At 42.1% G+C, this 16517-nt stretch overlaps 1 protein-coding gene across 2 annotated transcripts in view; it reads right to left on the bottom strand.

Moving 5' to 3' along the window:
• Positions 1 to 16517, bottom strand: part of LOC147111863 (fibroblast growth factor 9) — a 59609-nt gene that overhangs the window by 15115 nt on the left and 27977 nt on the right. For both annotated transcript variants that reach the window (XM_085999184.1, XM_085999185.1), the window contains exon 3: positions 3432 to 3535. In XM_085999184.1, coding sequence (XP_085855310.1) covers positions 3432 to 3535 — 104 coding nt within the window. The remainder of the gene's footprint in view (positions 1 to 3431; positions 3536 to 16517) is intronic.

The raw sequence follows: 16517 nt of genomic DNA, 5'->3' as shown, positions 1-16517 counted from the left end.
ACAAGTTGAGGTAGATAACCAGATCACGCAGGGAGGGGCTGCCTAGAATCTACTACAGTACATCTGGGTAAGAGAAAAAAATTGAGTAGGGGTAGGCATTCAGGCTAAGAGAGAATAAGTGGGGGAGCCAGAAAAAAACAAGAGGTGTGGCCTTAGGTTGTCATACAGGAGGCTGTTGATTTGGGGGGGAGGGGTGGGGTTGCCTGGGATGGAACAGTTGTAACTGGGCCCTGGAACTACTCATGTGGTCTGGGAGACTTGGATCTGGTATTTTGGAGAACTCGGCGGGGCTAGGAACTGAGACCATTTCGGAGGGAAGGTGTACATGGGGCTGAGACCAATTGGAGGAGGGGGGAGGCTGGGATGAGGGGTCTGTGGACATTTGGCAGTGAGTCTGAGAAGACTCAAAAAGCTGGATTCTTGAAATAGTCGGGATCCTCTGAAAGCACTTGGGGCCTGAGGGCACTTGAAAGAGGCTGGAGCCTGGGAGTATTTGGATAGTGGGGCGGGGGGCGGGGGGGAGGCGGAGAGGAACCAGTACATTGGGGGAGGCTAGAAACACTTTGGGGATGCCAGGACACATAACATTGTCGTGCCACCAAGTGTAGAGAGATAAAATATGGTCAAGTTTGAGGTGTTTGAATTGCTCTTATCATATAAAAATATTAAAGAAATCTCTCTCTCTTTCACACATACAGGTAAATGAGGAGCAGTAGCAGGAGGACTGGTCGTACAAGAAAAAAATAAAATTGTGTTGGAGGCACAATATTGCATGCACCCACAGATACTGGAAAAGCTGGTGCTACAGACCAGAAATCGTTTGCACACACATAATGCCAACATCATCAGCCAAGTCTCCCAAAATAGAAAAAGATTATTAAAACACCTTGGAGTTTTTCCCAAAGTAGTAAAGAGAAATTTGTAAAATATGCTGAAATAGACCAAAAATGGGAAAAAAGATCAGCCTGGATTGCCAATGCATGTAGAGCCAAAAACCAGGACAGAGAAGCATAATATCTTGCATGTGAGTTAGCCTCACAAAAGCCATCACTAAAGGACACAGACGTTGTGAACAACAGGAAAATAGATTGTTTGCAAGACCCTGAGTTCAGCAAAGCTTGTCATGGAAACTCTCGGTCAAACATCCCAACTCCAGAACAGAGGAAATTCAACTTTGAGGCCCTGAGAGAGAAGTCAGTCTATAATGATGGGCAGAGAACCAACAGATACTATCTGAAAATAAGAGGGAGGGGGAGAAAATGAAGTCAAAGAGTATAGTTTAACATGGCAGAACTAATTAAAAAGGTAGGGAGAGGTCGAGCAAAGGAGATCTGTCCTAGCAGCTGACTAGAAGCTTGGAAATTCTTTGAGGGATTTGATTGGTTCATTTTGTGGCTGTTCACTGTAAAATTTTAAAGACCATAAAATTATTTGAGGAAAGGGGTAAATTTTCACTTACACTGGGATGAAAATTGGGCAGATTCTAAAATTGGTGAGTGATGTGCTCTGCCAGGTTACTGCCCTGGTGGCGAAGGTGAAAATTACCCCCACTGTGTTTTTATTTCAATCAACATGCTTCATGCCCTATCGACCCACACCAGACGCAGAACTTTTAACTATACAGAGGATAGATAGTTACGCCTGCTCAATCTTTACATTTATTGATTGATAAAGCTTCTACTGTAACAGAATGTTTTTTACAACTATGATATTCCTTTCTTTTGGGATTTGTAATTATGGTACAGTTATCATTAAGTTATAAAAACACAGGGGCCATAAGGGGCAGTCAGTGTGGTTTTAGAAGCAATATGTCATGCCTCACAAATCTACTGGAATTCTTTGAGGAGGTAACTAAATTGGTGGACAAGGGCTATTCCAACAACATAATTACTTGGATTTTCAAAAGATAAAGTCCTGTGTCTAAGGTTTGTAAAGACAATAAAAGGTGCATGGAATTAATGGAAAATTAGTTAGCTGGATTGAAAATTAGCTTGGCAATAGAAAGCAAAAGGCAATGATAAATGGACCAAGCTTGATCTGACAACCAGTGACGACTAGGGTTTAGGAATTATTTGACAGTGTTCAAAAGAGATTTTGGACCAAGCACGTATGGGCTAAGGAATGACAGAATTAGTGTGGACAAATGCACAGTGAAATTGGAAACATGAAAATTATACACTCTACATAAATAACCATGGACAAAGGAGGTAAAAGAGAAAGGTCTGATTATTGTCCATTCACTGAAAGTATCCAGTCAAGTGAAGGCTGTTGGGCTAATCAGCTATTGCAATGCACCTTTGGTTAATATGGCAAACTCATGTTGGTTTAATACATGTTTGTCTAATTCATTGATAAGGTTGAATTTGGAATATTGTATGCAATCAGTTAAGGCTGAATAATGCATAATAGAGATATTGCTTGATTGCCTTTGGGGTCACGAATTAATTTCAAATTATTATCATCTTGAAAGTTAGTTATTTGGCTCCCTCTGTAGAGTGTAGTTTGCACATTCTCCCCGTGTCTGTGTGGGTTTTCTCCGGGTGATCCAGTTTCCTCCCACAGTCCAAAGATGTGCGGGTTAGGTTGATTGGCTATGATAAATTGACCCTTAGTGTTAGGGGGATTAAAATATGTGGGGTTACGGGGCTAGGGTGGGATATGTGTTGGTGTAGGGGTTACGGGGATCGGGTGGGATATGAGTCGGTGCAGGCTCGATGGGCCGAAATGGCCTCTATCTGCACTGTGGGGTTTCTGTGATTCTGTGATTCTGTGATTAAGTAAATTAGGAAGATTGCATGAGAGGTCAAATTAGTTATGGCACCTGGGAAGGGGTGGACTTAGCTGGTCAAGTGACATTTTCTTATTCCATACTCTACTAGCAAATTGTACTTTTATTAAAGTTTGTCAACAATGTAAGAAATGCTGAGCTATGTAGAAGCTGTAAAAACACAATGAAAGTAAGTGTAACAGAATAATGCATCAACATCAAAAGAAAGCAAAGAACAGCAATGAGAAACTAATGTACTTTTGATTTAAAGTCGCAATCTGCAGGTCAACATAATGAGACACTAAAGCTTTTGTTGGCCCACAAAGGTTGGCATACGTTACATGCTACACTCTGGATCATTTTGAAATACAGCCTAGATGGGCTCACAAAAAGGATACAGTGTCTTTAATGTGACAGCGTAGCCTTGAAACTGCTTGCATTGCATGTGGTTTTGGTAAAAAGAACTTTAATTTTTGTTCACTTTGTGTTTCCCATGTCGATTATTCGTAATTAAACACTTATTAATTTCTTTAAAATGCACAACTAACCAAAATTAATAAACAGCAGCAATAAATACATTCAGTTCTCTTTGTGTAAAGCAACCCTAACCTGTTGCCATAGTGAAATGTATTTAAAACCACTGAAAACGCAAATTTGGACTTACCGACCCATACAGCTCCCCCTTCTCATTCATTCCGAGGTAGAGTCCACTGTCTACACCACGAATGCTGACCAGGCCCACTGCTATACTAATGAACTCCAGTATACCTGATGATGATGACAACAATAATAATCATAAACACACATTTTATATTTTGACTTTATATATATTACATATATATATGAAAGTTAAAGTCCTCTGGAAAAAAAAGTAATATGAATTGTAAGAATGATCAGTATCATTTCTTTGTATAAAATGTGCAATAACCCTTCCAAAAATCAATTGGGAACTCCGCCTTTTGATTTTATTGGATACCATATAAGACAATAAAAATTAGAGGATCAAAAAGATATTGTTTGAAATCCTCAAAAAATTTCATCATATCCTTTATGATTTCTGCATGGGATATCTTGCGGCATAGTAGTGTAAAGAAAGATGGGCTGGAATTTGCGGTGGGTAACAACAGCAAACTAACAGCGTTTGCCATTATTACCCCTTTGAAACTGACCGCAACTTTAGGATGTAGCGCACGCACATCTAAACGTAGAAGTCCTGAAGTTGCGGCCAGTCATTCACTGCTCCGACACTGGCTGCGCTGTGAACCCCCCCCCCCCCCCCATAGCCAGCAATCAGTGTAATCAGTGAAACAGGTGAAAACTTGGGTTTTTCTGCGGTAATATCGCTGTTAAATACCCCATTAAATGTTAGGCCTTGTTGGATTAGGTATAACTGGGGTTTTAACAGCCTATTGACTGCTAAGCAAACCTTACGGCTCTGAAAATCTAATTTTAATATTGTGGAATGTCAAATTTCTCCATTATGATAAAAATTACAATTTTTAAGAAACTTTTACAAAATATATATTTTTTATCTTTTTTTTAAATTTGTTCATGATTATTTTAGGTTCTACATTATCCCCATGTGAGAGCCCCAATCTTTGTTTTGCCCTCTAACATTTTTAAAAAGTCAGGATAAAAGCAGGTTCTCAATTCCTGCTTCCCTGTCTGTGAGAATTCTGCAATGTGATTGGCTGCTTAGACAGCTTGTTGACGTCACAACAAATCGTGGTAGGGATTCCCCACTACACTGCACTGAAATCACTTGCACGTCGAAAAAGTCAAACTTCTCGTCACAGAGATCACAAGCGCTTTCTTCGGGGCCAGAGGCAAAAGCCTTTGCTTCGCCACTGACGGCAAATTCCAGGCCAATATTTCTCAATAAATTTTAAAAAGGGGTGGTGTCCAAAAGAAAGCACTGAGAGTGCAAGCAAGATGTGCACTGTGACGTGCATGTCCCAAAATCTGAAGATTCAATTACAAACTTTAATTCTTCAATTCTTTGTACTTACTGGGGACAAGATTCTAAGAGGGGAACAAACTCTTTAAAAATAAGATACAGAGGAAGAGCTGGAAGGAAAACTGCCCCCAAAATGTGCATTAAAGGAGAAACCCTCCTAGAAATGGCCATTAACTGGAGATTTGTTCATAGCTTCTTGTATTAAAAAAACTTAATGAAATAAGGGAATAGGGTAAATGTTGTATATATGGATTTTCAGAAGTCATTTGATATGTGCCTTGTAAGAGGCTTGTTACAAAGACTGAAAAACATGGTATTAAAGGGAATGTAGCTGTGTGGATAGGGAGATGTATGTAGGCCAGAATGTAGGGATAAATGGATGTTCTTCAGCTTGGCAAGTAGTGGTGTGCCTCAGGGATCTATACTAGAACCTCTTTTTTGTTTTTTATTTAGATAAATGATTTGGACATAAACATAAGAGGAATGATATTAAACTTTGCCGATGACACCAAATCAGGGCCATTGTGAGGAAGGATGCAAGAGATTATAGAAAGATATAGGTAGGCAAAGTGGGCAAATATGTGGCAGGTGCACAGAAATGTGAAATAGAACATTGGAGGGAATAGGAGTGAAAGAAAATATACCCAAAACATCAAGATTCTTAACAGAGTCGAAGAACAGAGACCTAAGAATGCTGATATGTAGACCTTTAAAGGTGGTAGTAGAGGTAGAAAAGGACAATAAAGAGGCAAATGGGAGTCTGTGTAGGGCATATATAGAGGCATCGCATACAAAAGCAAGGATGTTACATTTGTACCAGACATTATTAGGCCACAGTTGGAGTATTGCAAGCAGTTCTGAGCACTGTATTATATGACATTCTCTGGATTACTGACCCAGGCCTCTGGATTACTAGTCCAGTAACATAACCACTGTGCTACCATCCCTGGGCTGAGATTCTGAAATTGTGTGATGCGGACTGGGTTAGGAGGGGATCAAAGTCACAACGGGTGAGTGTCATGGAGGAGATCAGCTCTGGGGGGAAAGGGGAGAGATGTAGAAGAGAGACAGAAGGTCAGGGAAGGGGTATGGAAGGTCGAGGGCAAAGAGGAAGAAGAGACTGAGGAGGAGGTGGCCGAGGAGATGGTCCCAATTTTCAAAATGAAAAGATCCATGAACTACTCACATTTGACTTTCAATGTGAGCGTGGGTGGAGCACAGGAAGGGGGTCAAAGTATTTGATTTGTCAATGAGAGAAGGACTCTTAAGATTTTCCTTACCCACAAGGATAATCCTGGAGTAAAAGGATTTAGCCTTGGGGAGGGAGGAGTGGTATTAATCCAGTCAGATTTGGGAATAAACAACTAGGCCAGATTTACTGAAGTCTGCAGTAATTAGATTTAAGGATGTGAAGTTGTCAACTAAAAAAAATAGCTGGGTGAAGGACTTCAGGGGATGAAGTCATCAAAAGCAGAGGGAAGTGAATTATTGAGCAGGCCAAGATCAGCAGCAGTGTTGAGTTGGTGAATGGCCAAAGGAAATTGGGTGATTGAAAAAGTGTTGGAGAGGGAGCTGGGGGTGGGGGTAATTTTCTCTAGCAGAGATAATTGTGGAGGATTTTGGATACGGTCAAGAAGAAGTTAATGTTGAGGGAAACATGGAAGTGATCAAACGTCGTCTTGTCAGTGGTAGGTGCTGTAACACCTAGTGGCTCATTGGTCTAGTGGTATGGTTCTCAGTTAGAAATTTTCACTGATTGATCTGCGAGAGGTCCCGGACAAGCCCTGCTGTGTCACCATTAATAGTCCAAATTGCCAGTTGGCTTCTCACATTATTATAACCAATGGTATTAAGGGATATGGGCCAAAGGCGAGTATATGGAGTTAGGTCGCACATCAGCCATGATCTCGTTTAATGGCGGAACAGGCGCGAGGGGTTGAATGGCCTACTCCTGTTCCTATGTTCCAGAGCCTACCTTAGAGGGCGATGATGAAAGGACAACACCGTGGTGCTAAGCAGAAGGTGGAAGAACAGGGAAAGCAAGTGTGAGTATGAAGAATGATGGTTGAGGAATAGGAGAAGGGAGCTGGTTTGACTATGAGGTTTCTCTTTTTATTTCAGGTAAGACGGAGCAGGTGTACGGTCAGAGGGAAGGGGGTCTCTTTGCTCTGTGGTAGGAGAGGGCCAGGCAAATGAATTCAGCAAATGTCATGGGGTGGGGTTATTATTTGTTTCCCCTCATCTGCCTTCAAGTAAGCCGTATTGGTAAAAAAGGGGCGGGGGAACACAGTACTAAAACACTACTGCCATCACTAAATGTAAAAACAAACATTATTCTGTAATAAGTACTGAAGCTGCATTTTTTTATTCATACAAATACAAAAATAAAGACCTTTCTTGACAATACCAACCTGTTTCTTAACACACACAGCACCTAAACAGCAGCTCTGGAAGTAATCAGTAGCACTACAAGAAATCTGTGTGCAGAGCTCTCTGACATTCATTTGCATGTAATTTACATTACTTCTCCCTCTTCAAGTGCAGTCTGGTGCAGTCTGGTGGAGCCACCAGAACACCATAAAGGAAATTCAGAAACCATGCTATTCAGGTGCTAAACAGATGCAAAGGGTCAGGACACAATTTTTCTGTGTGTGGCATCTATTTTTCAGGTGCTATCTGGGTGGTAAATACATGAAATTTCACCTTCATCAGCCATGGAAGTAAAGCTTGAGGCCAAGTTGAAATTATTCTCGTTAACTCATTATTTTAACTTTATAACAGATGATCTTCGGTGGCATTGCTCACAGGTAGTCCAAGATCTGGATAATAGGGTGGGGACCAGAGCATGGGGGCGGCTAGGGGGAAGGGGTAGCGGAACGTAGCAGGATGCAAGGGGAGAGGAGCAGGATGAAGAATTTTCAAATAAAAACTACGGAATCTTGAGAGAAGCAGAAGTATAACTGTTGAATAGAACTGGTATTACCACAAACTTTGATGAGCGCTCTTCTGATATTATTTTCCCTGCACCTAATTTTCAATCAGAAGCTGTTTATGGGTCAAAAATCTTTTGTTTGTCCATTCAGAATACTGGCTGAGTCTTTAAAGCACCATAATTGTTTTTATATAATTGAGCAAGAATGGCCATTCACAAAGCAAGCCACAACTTCTTATTTGTGATCCCAGCCTACCTGTCCAATATCTACAACAGGGGTCAGAAAAGACAACTATAAGTAAATGTAATAATGTAATTTTGTGGTTGTGTAAGAAACCTTGAGCTTGAGACTCCTGGGCCTGGGGGGACAGAGGGGGCACAACAAGAGCATTATCTGGTTGGGGGGAATCAGAATTTGGTGCAGGACGCAGTTGTGCAGGATTCCCACCGCCTTTTGTCAATAATAAAAAATTCCAAAGCTGTTTCTTGTATTCTCCCCCCAGCCCCCCACCACTTCCCCAATAATAGTGAAAATACATGGACACTGTATCATGCAAATGATCACATCGCCGGGATTGGTGATAAGGTCAGAGATGGAGCAGACTGGTGGCCAAAATCAGGCACTTCCAGCAGTGGAGTGGGGCTCCAGGAATTTTGGGCCAATTATTTTTAGTACAATGTCCTCTGGTTACTGAAAAAACAAAATGAAAGCCTACAGAATTTTCAAAAAATATTTTGAGTGATTCATTGGTTTTCCTTCTCCTTCTTGCTAGTTATTTTAATGATAGTCATTGCTGACTATTGATTCTTAATCGACCATTTTTGTTCCCAATTGCCACCCATTTGGTACCCATTTGGTTGTAATTTGTTGCTACTTTATGAAAATTATGTTTGCAATAATCAGGTGCAAATGTGGCATATGCTCTCAAGCGTGCTGCTTTTCAAGTGTAACATTTTGATGGGTGCCACTTTTCATACTTTGAGGTGTGAGACAAACATACGAGACACATGAGTTTTATATATACTAGCAGATCTCTCATAGTGTTGCTCATGGTTTTAACTTTTTTAACTATTGGCAGCCATCGGGCGGGGCTGGGCGGAGCGAGCATACTATTTTCCAGATATCCTTGACAAGAGACCTGAGCCATGTTAATGGTCAGATCTCATTTAAAGAAAGAAAGACTTACATTTATGTAGCCTTTCACGACCACTGGATGCTTTATAGCCAATGAAGTACTTTTCTGAAGTGTAGTCACGATTGCAATGTCGCAAATGCGGCAGGCAATTTGCGCATAGCAAGTTCCTACAAACAGCAATGTGATAATGACCAGATAATCTGTTTTAGTGATGTTGATTGAGGGATAAATATTGGCTAGGACACTGGGGACAACTCCATTGTTCTTCTTCGAAACAGTGCCATAGGATCTTTTACGTCCATCTGAGAGAGCAGACGGGTCCTCGGTTTAATGCCTCATCCGAAAGACGACACCTCCAACAATACTGCACTGGAGTGTCAGCCTAGATTTTTGTGCTCAAGACTCTGGAGTGTGACTTGAACCCACAACCTTCTGACTCAGAGGCAAGGGTGCAACATTAACTGATTGACAATCTGTGAGCACTGAACCAGCACCTCACAGGCAGCTCGCTGATCGGGAGGGGTTGAAATCTGGAGAGCCCCCCGGTGGAAGTTGGAGGTTTAAACTGGAGGGGGAACAAAAGGACCATTGCGCCAGAAGATTTTTATGGGGCCAGGATGAGCATCCCCACTCCTTGGTCCCGGCAAAATCAATGGCTCAGCTTCTATTCTGGGCAGTTGTGAGCGGCCAGCACAGTGCACCCTCCGCCCATTAGTACCTGAAAATTATATCTGTGGCCTATGTACTTCATGGGACCCGATTTACGTGCCTTAACGAAGTGCCTGCCTGAAACAGGCGGGTGCTCTGGCCACCCTTCTCAAGGCCCCCAACAAATGGTGGTGGGCAGAGCGGCATCGGGAATAGGGCGGTAAGTTCAACACTGCTATTTTCAGAGCACTACTGCCCCATTCCCGCCTGGCGGCCCCAGCCTGTTATCAGAGTAAGTCATTTATGTAATTGGAAATGTCATTCTGTTTTTATTATATGGTATCCTGGGATTTTTATCACTGTTTTAGGAATGAAATTCTATAATCTTGTTCACTTTTATTAATGATTTACCATAACTATTATTGTATGCTCCTTTACGTGTGTATTTATTTTTTTATCTCTGACTGAAAAATTCACTCCCTAGTTTGTTTCCAAATAACTTGGAAAAACTTTGGATTGTTTGAGTTTCTTTCCAAATCTTTCTTTCACACCACAAAGAGATATACCCTTCTGGTTATGAGTCACCCTGACACTTGTCCTGACAGAATGCTACTTGATTGACATGGGGAAATTCTGCCCATGCTCAGACTGCCACCTTCTGAAGCAAAGTACATTATAGTTGTTGATCAAAACATCAACTTCAAGCCAAGACTTAACTGAGAGCCGAGGCCTTCACATTAATTAAATTACTCAAATACACAAAAGACAACTCTACAGGCATATAGGGGAGTTATCCTCAGTGTCCTGGCCAATATTTATCCCTCAACCAACACAACAAAAACAGATTATCTGGTCATTATCACATTGCTGTTTGTGGGACCTTGCTGTGTGCAAATTGGCTGCCGCATTTCCCATATTACAACAGTGACTCCACTTCAAAAGTACTTCATTGGCTGTAAAGCACTTTGAGACGTTGGTGGTCGTGAAAGGCGCTATATAAATGCAAGTCTTTCTTTTTATTTAATCACATTATTGATATAATTTGTTGTGTTCTGATTATGCTTGAAGCCTTATTTGTGACCCATACTCACCAGGCTGAGTGCCAAAAATTGGCTAAAACAAATTCAAATAATGTTTAAAGTAATTTAATTGGTTCTTTTTTTTATTGGTATGTTCTTCTAATTGGTCATTCTGATTGTTTGTTTTCTTCAACCCTTAGTGCTTTATGGACCATGTACAGCAGGCACCTCAAAACACTGGAGAGGTACCATCAACGCTGCCTCCACAAGATCCTACAAATCCATTGGCAAGATAGGCGCACCAACGTCAGTGTTCTTGCTCAGGCCAACATCCCCAACATCGAAGCTCTGACCACACTCAATCAGCTCCGATGGACGGGTCACATTGTCCGCATGCCCGATACGAGACTCCCAAAGCAAGCGCTCTACTCGGAGCTCCGGCACGGCAAGAGAGCCCCAGGTGGGCAGAGGAAACGCTTCAAGGACACCCTCAAAGCCTCCTGGAAAAAGTGTAACATCCCCACCGACACCTGGGAATCCCTGGCCCAAGACCGCACAAAGTGGAGGAGAAGCATCCGGGAAGGCGCCGAACACCTCGAGTCTCTTCGCCGGGAGCAAGCGGAAGCCAAGCGCAGGCAGCGCAAGGAGCGCACGTCAACCCAAGCACCCCACCCACCCGCCCCTTCAACCACCGTCTGCCCTACCTGTGACAGAGACTGTAGGTCCTGCATTGGACTCATCAGTCACCTGCGAACTCATTTTTAATGTGGAAGCAAGTCATCCTCAGTTCCGAGGGACCGCCTAAGAAGATTCATTGGTAGTTCTGTAGCCGCTCACCTCATTTTTCATTTGTGCATTTCCTACCTCTTCAGTTCTGATTTGAGCCAATCAATGAAAAGTGACAGAAAAATGCAATGGAAAAGTGTGATGGAAGTGTGTACTATCCTCCAGAATTTTAATATAATACAAGTGGATCGCCCCTGGCGATGCTCACAGTTCATAGGAACACATGATTTCTGTCATTTAATGTACAATATATTCTAGACACTGATTCACTTGATTGAATAAGTCAAATTGTATTTTTTTATTCTCAGAAGCAGGATTTCTTGGACTTGATTTTCCAAGGCTCTGACTGCAGCCTTGTTGGTGGCTGGTGTAAGTTGGAAAATCTAGCCTATTTTATTACCTTGTGCATCCAATTCCCATCACACCTGATTTTTCAACTGCTGATGAGGCTGCATTACAGACATGTGCTCTTTTAAATATGTAAATTATTTAAAGCAGCTCCCATACCAAACCATCCTACTTTGAGCATGGGCTCGCCCACAGTGTGCGGCTCACCCATATAAAATGAACACATGGGAGTTCTGGGAATTGGGCCTGTTCAAGCAGGCTTCCTGAAGTGGGCTGGTTGTTTCAGTTCCTGGTAAAGTCTTTTTTATTACATTTTTAATGATATCTTGCTCCTGCATTAATTGATTTTGCTCGATAGTCAATCATTTTTGGGTTTTTCTTGCCGATATTGCCCTTCATTATTCTTGGCTGATGCTGACATTTAAATTGCATCATATAAAGTGGTGAGGATGGGTAATCCTTTGGGGATCCAAATGCACTGTATGAGGGCAGCACGGTGGCATAGTGGTTAGCACTGTTGCCTCACAGCGCCAGGGACCCGGGTTCGAATCCGGCCTCGGGTGACTGTCTGTGTGGAGTTTGCATGTTCTCCCCGTGTTTGCGTGGGTTTCCTCCGGGTGCTCCGGTTTCCTCCCACAGTCCAAAGATGTGCGGGTTAGGTTGATTGGCTATGATAAATTGACCCTTAGTGTTAGGGGGATTAAATACGTGGGGTTACGGGGATAGGGTGGGATATGTGTCGGTGCAGGCTCGATGGGCCGAAATGGCCTCTATCTGCATTGTGGGGTTTCTGTGATTCTGTGATTCTGTGACTTAGATAAGAATCATTCACAAGGGGCCAACAAATGCAGGTGAAATCACACTTGAGAGATTTGATGCACACCGGTCACTCAGCCAGGATGGGCATTTATAGAATCCTTCATGTAAATGGAGGCCTATTTATGTTACCTCAACTTCACAAGAGCAGCTGCTTTGAGAAGGCATTTGATAAAGTCCCTCATAAGAGACTATTAACTAAAATTGAAGCCAATGGAATTGAAGGTAAATTATTGACCTGGTTAGGAAATTGGCTGAGCGGCTTGAGACAGAGAGTAGGGATAATGGGCAGGTACTCTAATTGGCAGGATGTGATGAGTGGTGTCCCGCAGGGATCTGTGTAGAGGCCTCAAATAGTCACTGTATTTATTAACAACTTAGATGATGGGATAGAAAGCCACATATCCAAATTTGCCAATGACACAAAAATAAGCGGCACTGTAGGCAGTGTAAGTGAAAGCATAACATTAAAAAGGGATTTGATAGTTTAAGTGAATGAGCAAAACTGTGGCAAATGGATTTCAATGCAGGCAAATGTGAGGTCATCCACTTTGGACCTAAAAAGCATAGAACAGGGTACTTTCTAAATGGTAAAAAGCTAAAAACAGTGGAAGTCCAAAGAGACTTGTGGGTCCATGTACATAGATCATTAAAATGTCATGAACAGGTACAGAAAAGAATCAAAAAGGTTAATGGAATGCTGGGCTTTATATCTAGAGGACTTGAATACAAGGGGGTAGAAGTTATGCTGCAGCTATACAAAGCCCTGGTTAGACCACACCTGGAGTACAGTGAACAGTTCTGGGCACCACACCTTGGGAAGGATGTATTAGCCTTGGAGGGAGTGCAGCGTAGGTTTACCAGAATGATACCCGGACTCCAAGGTTTAAATTACAAGGAAAGATTACACAAATTAGGGTTGTATTCCCTAGAATTTAGAAGGTTAAAGGGTGACCTGATCGAAGTTTTCAAGATATTATGGGGAACAGATAGGGTAGATAGAGAGAAACTATTTCTGCTGGTTGGAGAGTCTACAACTAGGGGGCATAGTCTAAAAATTAGAGCCAGACCTTTCAGGAGTGAAATTAGGAAACACTTCTACACACAAAGTGTGGTAGAAGTTTGGAACGCTCTTCCGCAAACAGCAATTGATGCTAGATCAATTGTTAATTTTAAATCTGAGATTGATAGATTTTTGTTAACCAAAGGTATTAAGGGATTATGGGGCAAAGGCAGGTATAAGGAGTTAGGTCGCAGATCAGCCATGATCTCATTGAATGGCGGAACAGGCTCGAGGGGCTAAATGGCCTACTCCTGTTCCTATGTTCTTAAACTATAGACTTGTACCATCTGCTGCAAGATAACCTTCAGGTAATATCTGGATCAGGGACAGCACTTCCCATAGAAGAGGAGGTTACCATGGCATGAAGCTTTACTGCCACCACATCATTTCAATTCATCACAGGTGATGTCTGCCACTTCAGCCAGTCTGCACGGCACACCTGGGTCCAGCAAATGATGAACAGTGTTTGCAAGGCACAAAAAGGTTCATCATTGTTTTCTGTGGAAAGGAGCATCAGCTGGACAACACAGTTTTCACTGGATGGCAGAGTTATTTGAGTGCACAATGTTGTAGACAGCACCCATAGGGGCATCCAAATTCTCTATCAGTCCCATAGCCTACTTGAACAGAAGGAGTTTGCATTCAATTACTGTTCAGGTTGTATCCAACCATCATGTATGTCAGTGGTCATTATCCAGCAAGCAGCCACAATGCCTTCATTGTACAGCAGTGAGTGGTGCCCACATATTTTGAAGTAGAAGAAACACTACGTGTATGCCTCTCTGCATCCATGGTTGCTGATCCCACTTTAAACCCATTAATAGCAGAGGAGCACCTTGGACTGGATGCCTCAGCATCTATTTGCTGTTCCTTGGCTGCTGCTATCTCCACCTTCGAGAAAAGTGTGCCATGCAGCTTTGGCATAATGGCGGAGTGCAAATAAAGCACAATGGTTGCGTACGCCTCCCAGAGGCTGCACTAGTTCCCAATTTAGGTTTGGGCCAAGGCTGGTAAACCTCACAAGAAATCTGAGCAAAATTGAAGAGTGGAAAGAATTGCATTCATACAGTGCTTTGCACATCCCAAAGCGTTTTACAGCCAATTAAGTACTTTTTGAAATGTAGTTGTAATGTAGAAAAACGCGGCAGCCAATTGGTGCCCAGCAAGTGCCCACAAACAGCAATGAAATAAATGACCAGATCATCTGTTTTAGATTTTGACTGAGGTATGCATGTTGCTCAGGACACCAGGAGAACTCCTCTGCTCTTCTTCAAAAAGTGCTGTGAGATCTTTTATGTCCACCTGAGACGGTAGACGGAGCCTCGGTTTAACGTCTTATCCAAAAGACGGCACCTCCAACAGTCCAGCACTCCCTCAGTACTGCACTGTCAGCCTAGAATATGTGCTCAAGTCACTGGAGTGGGGCTTGAACCCACAACCTTCTGTCAGAAACCAGAGTGCAACCACTGAGCCAAGGAGTACAGTTACCTTCACCTTTCCCCTGATATCAGGAAACTTTTTCTGTATTTGGAGCCAGCTAGCTAACAGCGCTAACTGAGTTGGTGGCCTTCCTCAATGCAGCTTTCAGCTATGCTTTTACTGCAGAAGGATCTTCAATCATTCAGCATCAAGACTAACCGTACAACTGTGTATAATTAGTAAACTTTCTATCACCACCACAACTTTCTCTTTAATGGAATCCTGCAGCTCTTTAAGAGCTGCTTGTCAGATTTCCCAATCTCCAGCCAAGTGTGCTACTGGCCAAGCTCTCTAGGAAAGTTATTCATGTGCCTGTAGCCTACTTAAATTAGCAAGAGAGACTCCCATCAAAGAAATTAGTGCAACCCACTCTCTGAACTGCCTCTGCACGTAAGCCTGCACATTGGGCTATCTCAACCCCATTTTTGAAACTATTGGAAAATCATTGTGCCTTTTTTTTCATTTTCACATTATAGCCATCCTATTGCCTATCTAAATGAGATTTCAAATTTAAAGTGGATTTAGTCATCAATTTATGTACCATGGGGTCACACCCAACAGGAATTGGTTCAGGCTGTGCAATCGCATTTCACTTAGGACCATTACAGCCAGCAGAGGAGGGAGACTTTTTTTATTCCACTAATAAAGGATACTTTCAAACCTAAGTCCCAGAAGTGAAAGGATAGTGTGTTAACCCACCAGTCAATCCTCTCACAAATGCATCATATATACAGAAACCATAGGAGTTAACAACACCAAAGGGGGCCACTCAGTCCATCATGTCTGTGAGCAATCCAAAACTCATTCCACTGCCATGCTTTCTCCCCATATCTTCCACTGCTTCAAATATTTATCCATTTTTCCTTAAAAGATTAAATGGTCTCTGCCTCGATTACTCTCTGTGGCAAAGCATTCCATGCTCTAACCTATCCCTTCGCTCTCTTGGTGACAACTTTAAACTGATGAGCCCTTGTCAATGACTCCCCAACCAGGGGAAATAGTTTTTCCCTGTTTACCAGATCAAAACTCTTCATAATTTGAAAACCTCTACAGAATCTCCTCTTGGCCTTCTCCACTCCAGTGGAAATAGTCCCAGTATCTCAAGTCTTTCTTCATCATTATAGTTTCCCATCCTTGCTATCATCCTCATGAATCTATGTTATATACTCTCTATGGCTTTAATGTCCTTTCTATATGGGGTGACTAAAACTGCACACAGTACTCAAACTAACCTTGTTTTGTACAAATTTATTATTACCTTTTTTCACTTGCTCTTTTTGTTCCCAAAATTCTATTGGCCTTTTTATGGTTTTATCTACCTGCACTCACACTTTCAAAAAATTAGGTATTGGAACCCCTACGTATCTATTTGTCCAAACTATTCAGCATCTTTCCATTGAATGTATATTTGTATTCCTGTTTTTCCTCCCATAATGCATTACCTCATACTTTGTTTCCAACTTTCTATCCAGGTTACTACATTTCCTTTTATACCATATGCCTGAATTTTTTCATCTAGCACCTGGGAGACACTTTATCAAAGGCATTTTGAAAATCCATATACAC

This window comes from Somniosus microcephalus, chromosome 10, assembly GCF_052327205.1.
Source record: "Somniosus microcephalus isolate GS21.2 chromosome 10, FLI_Smic_1.0, whole genome shotgun sequence".
NCBI classification, from domain to species: domain Eukaryota; kingdom Metazoa; phylum Chordata; class Chondrichthyes; order Squaliformes; family Somniosidae; genus Somniosus; species Somniosus microcephalus.
Note: the sequence above shows the minus strand (reverse complement) of the source record. Positions and strands in the feature narration are given on the sequence as shown.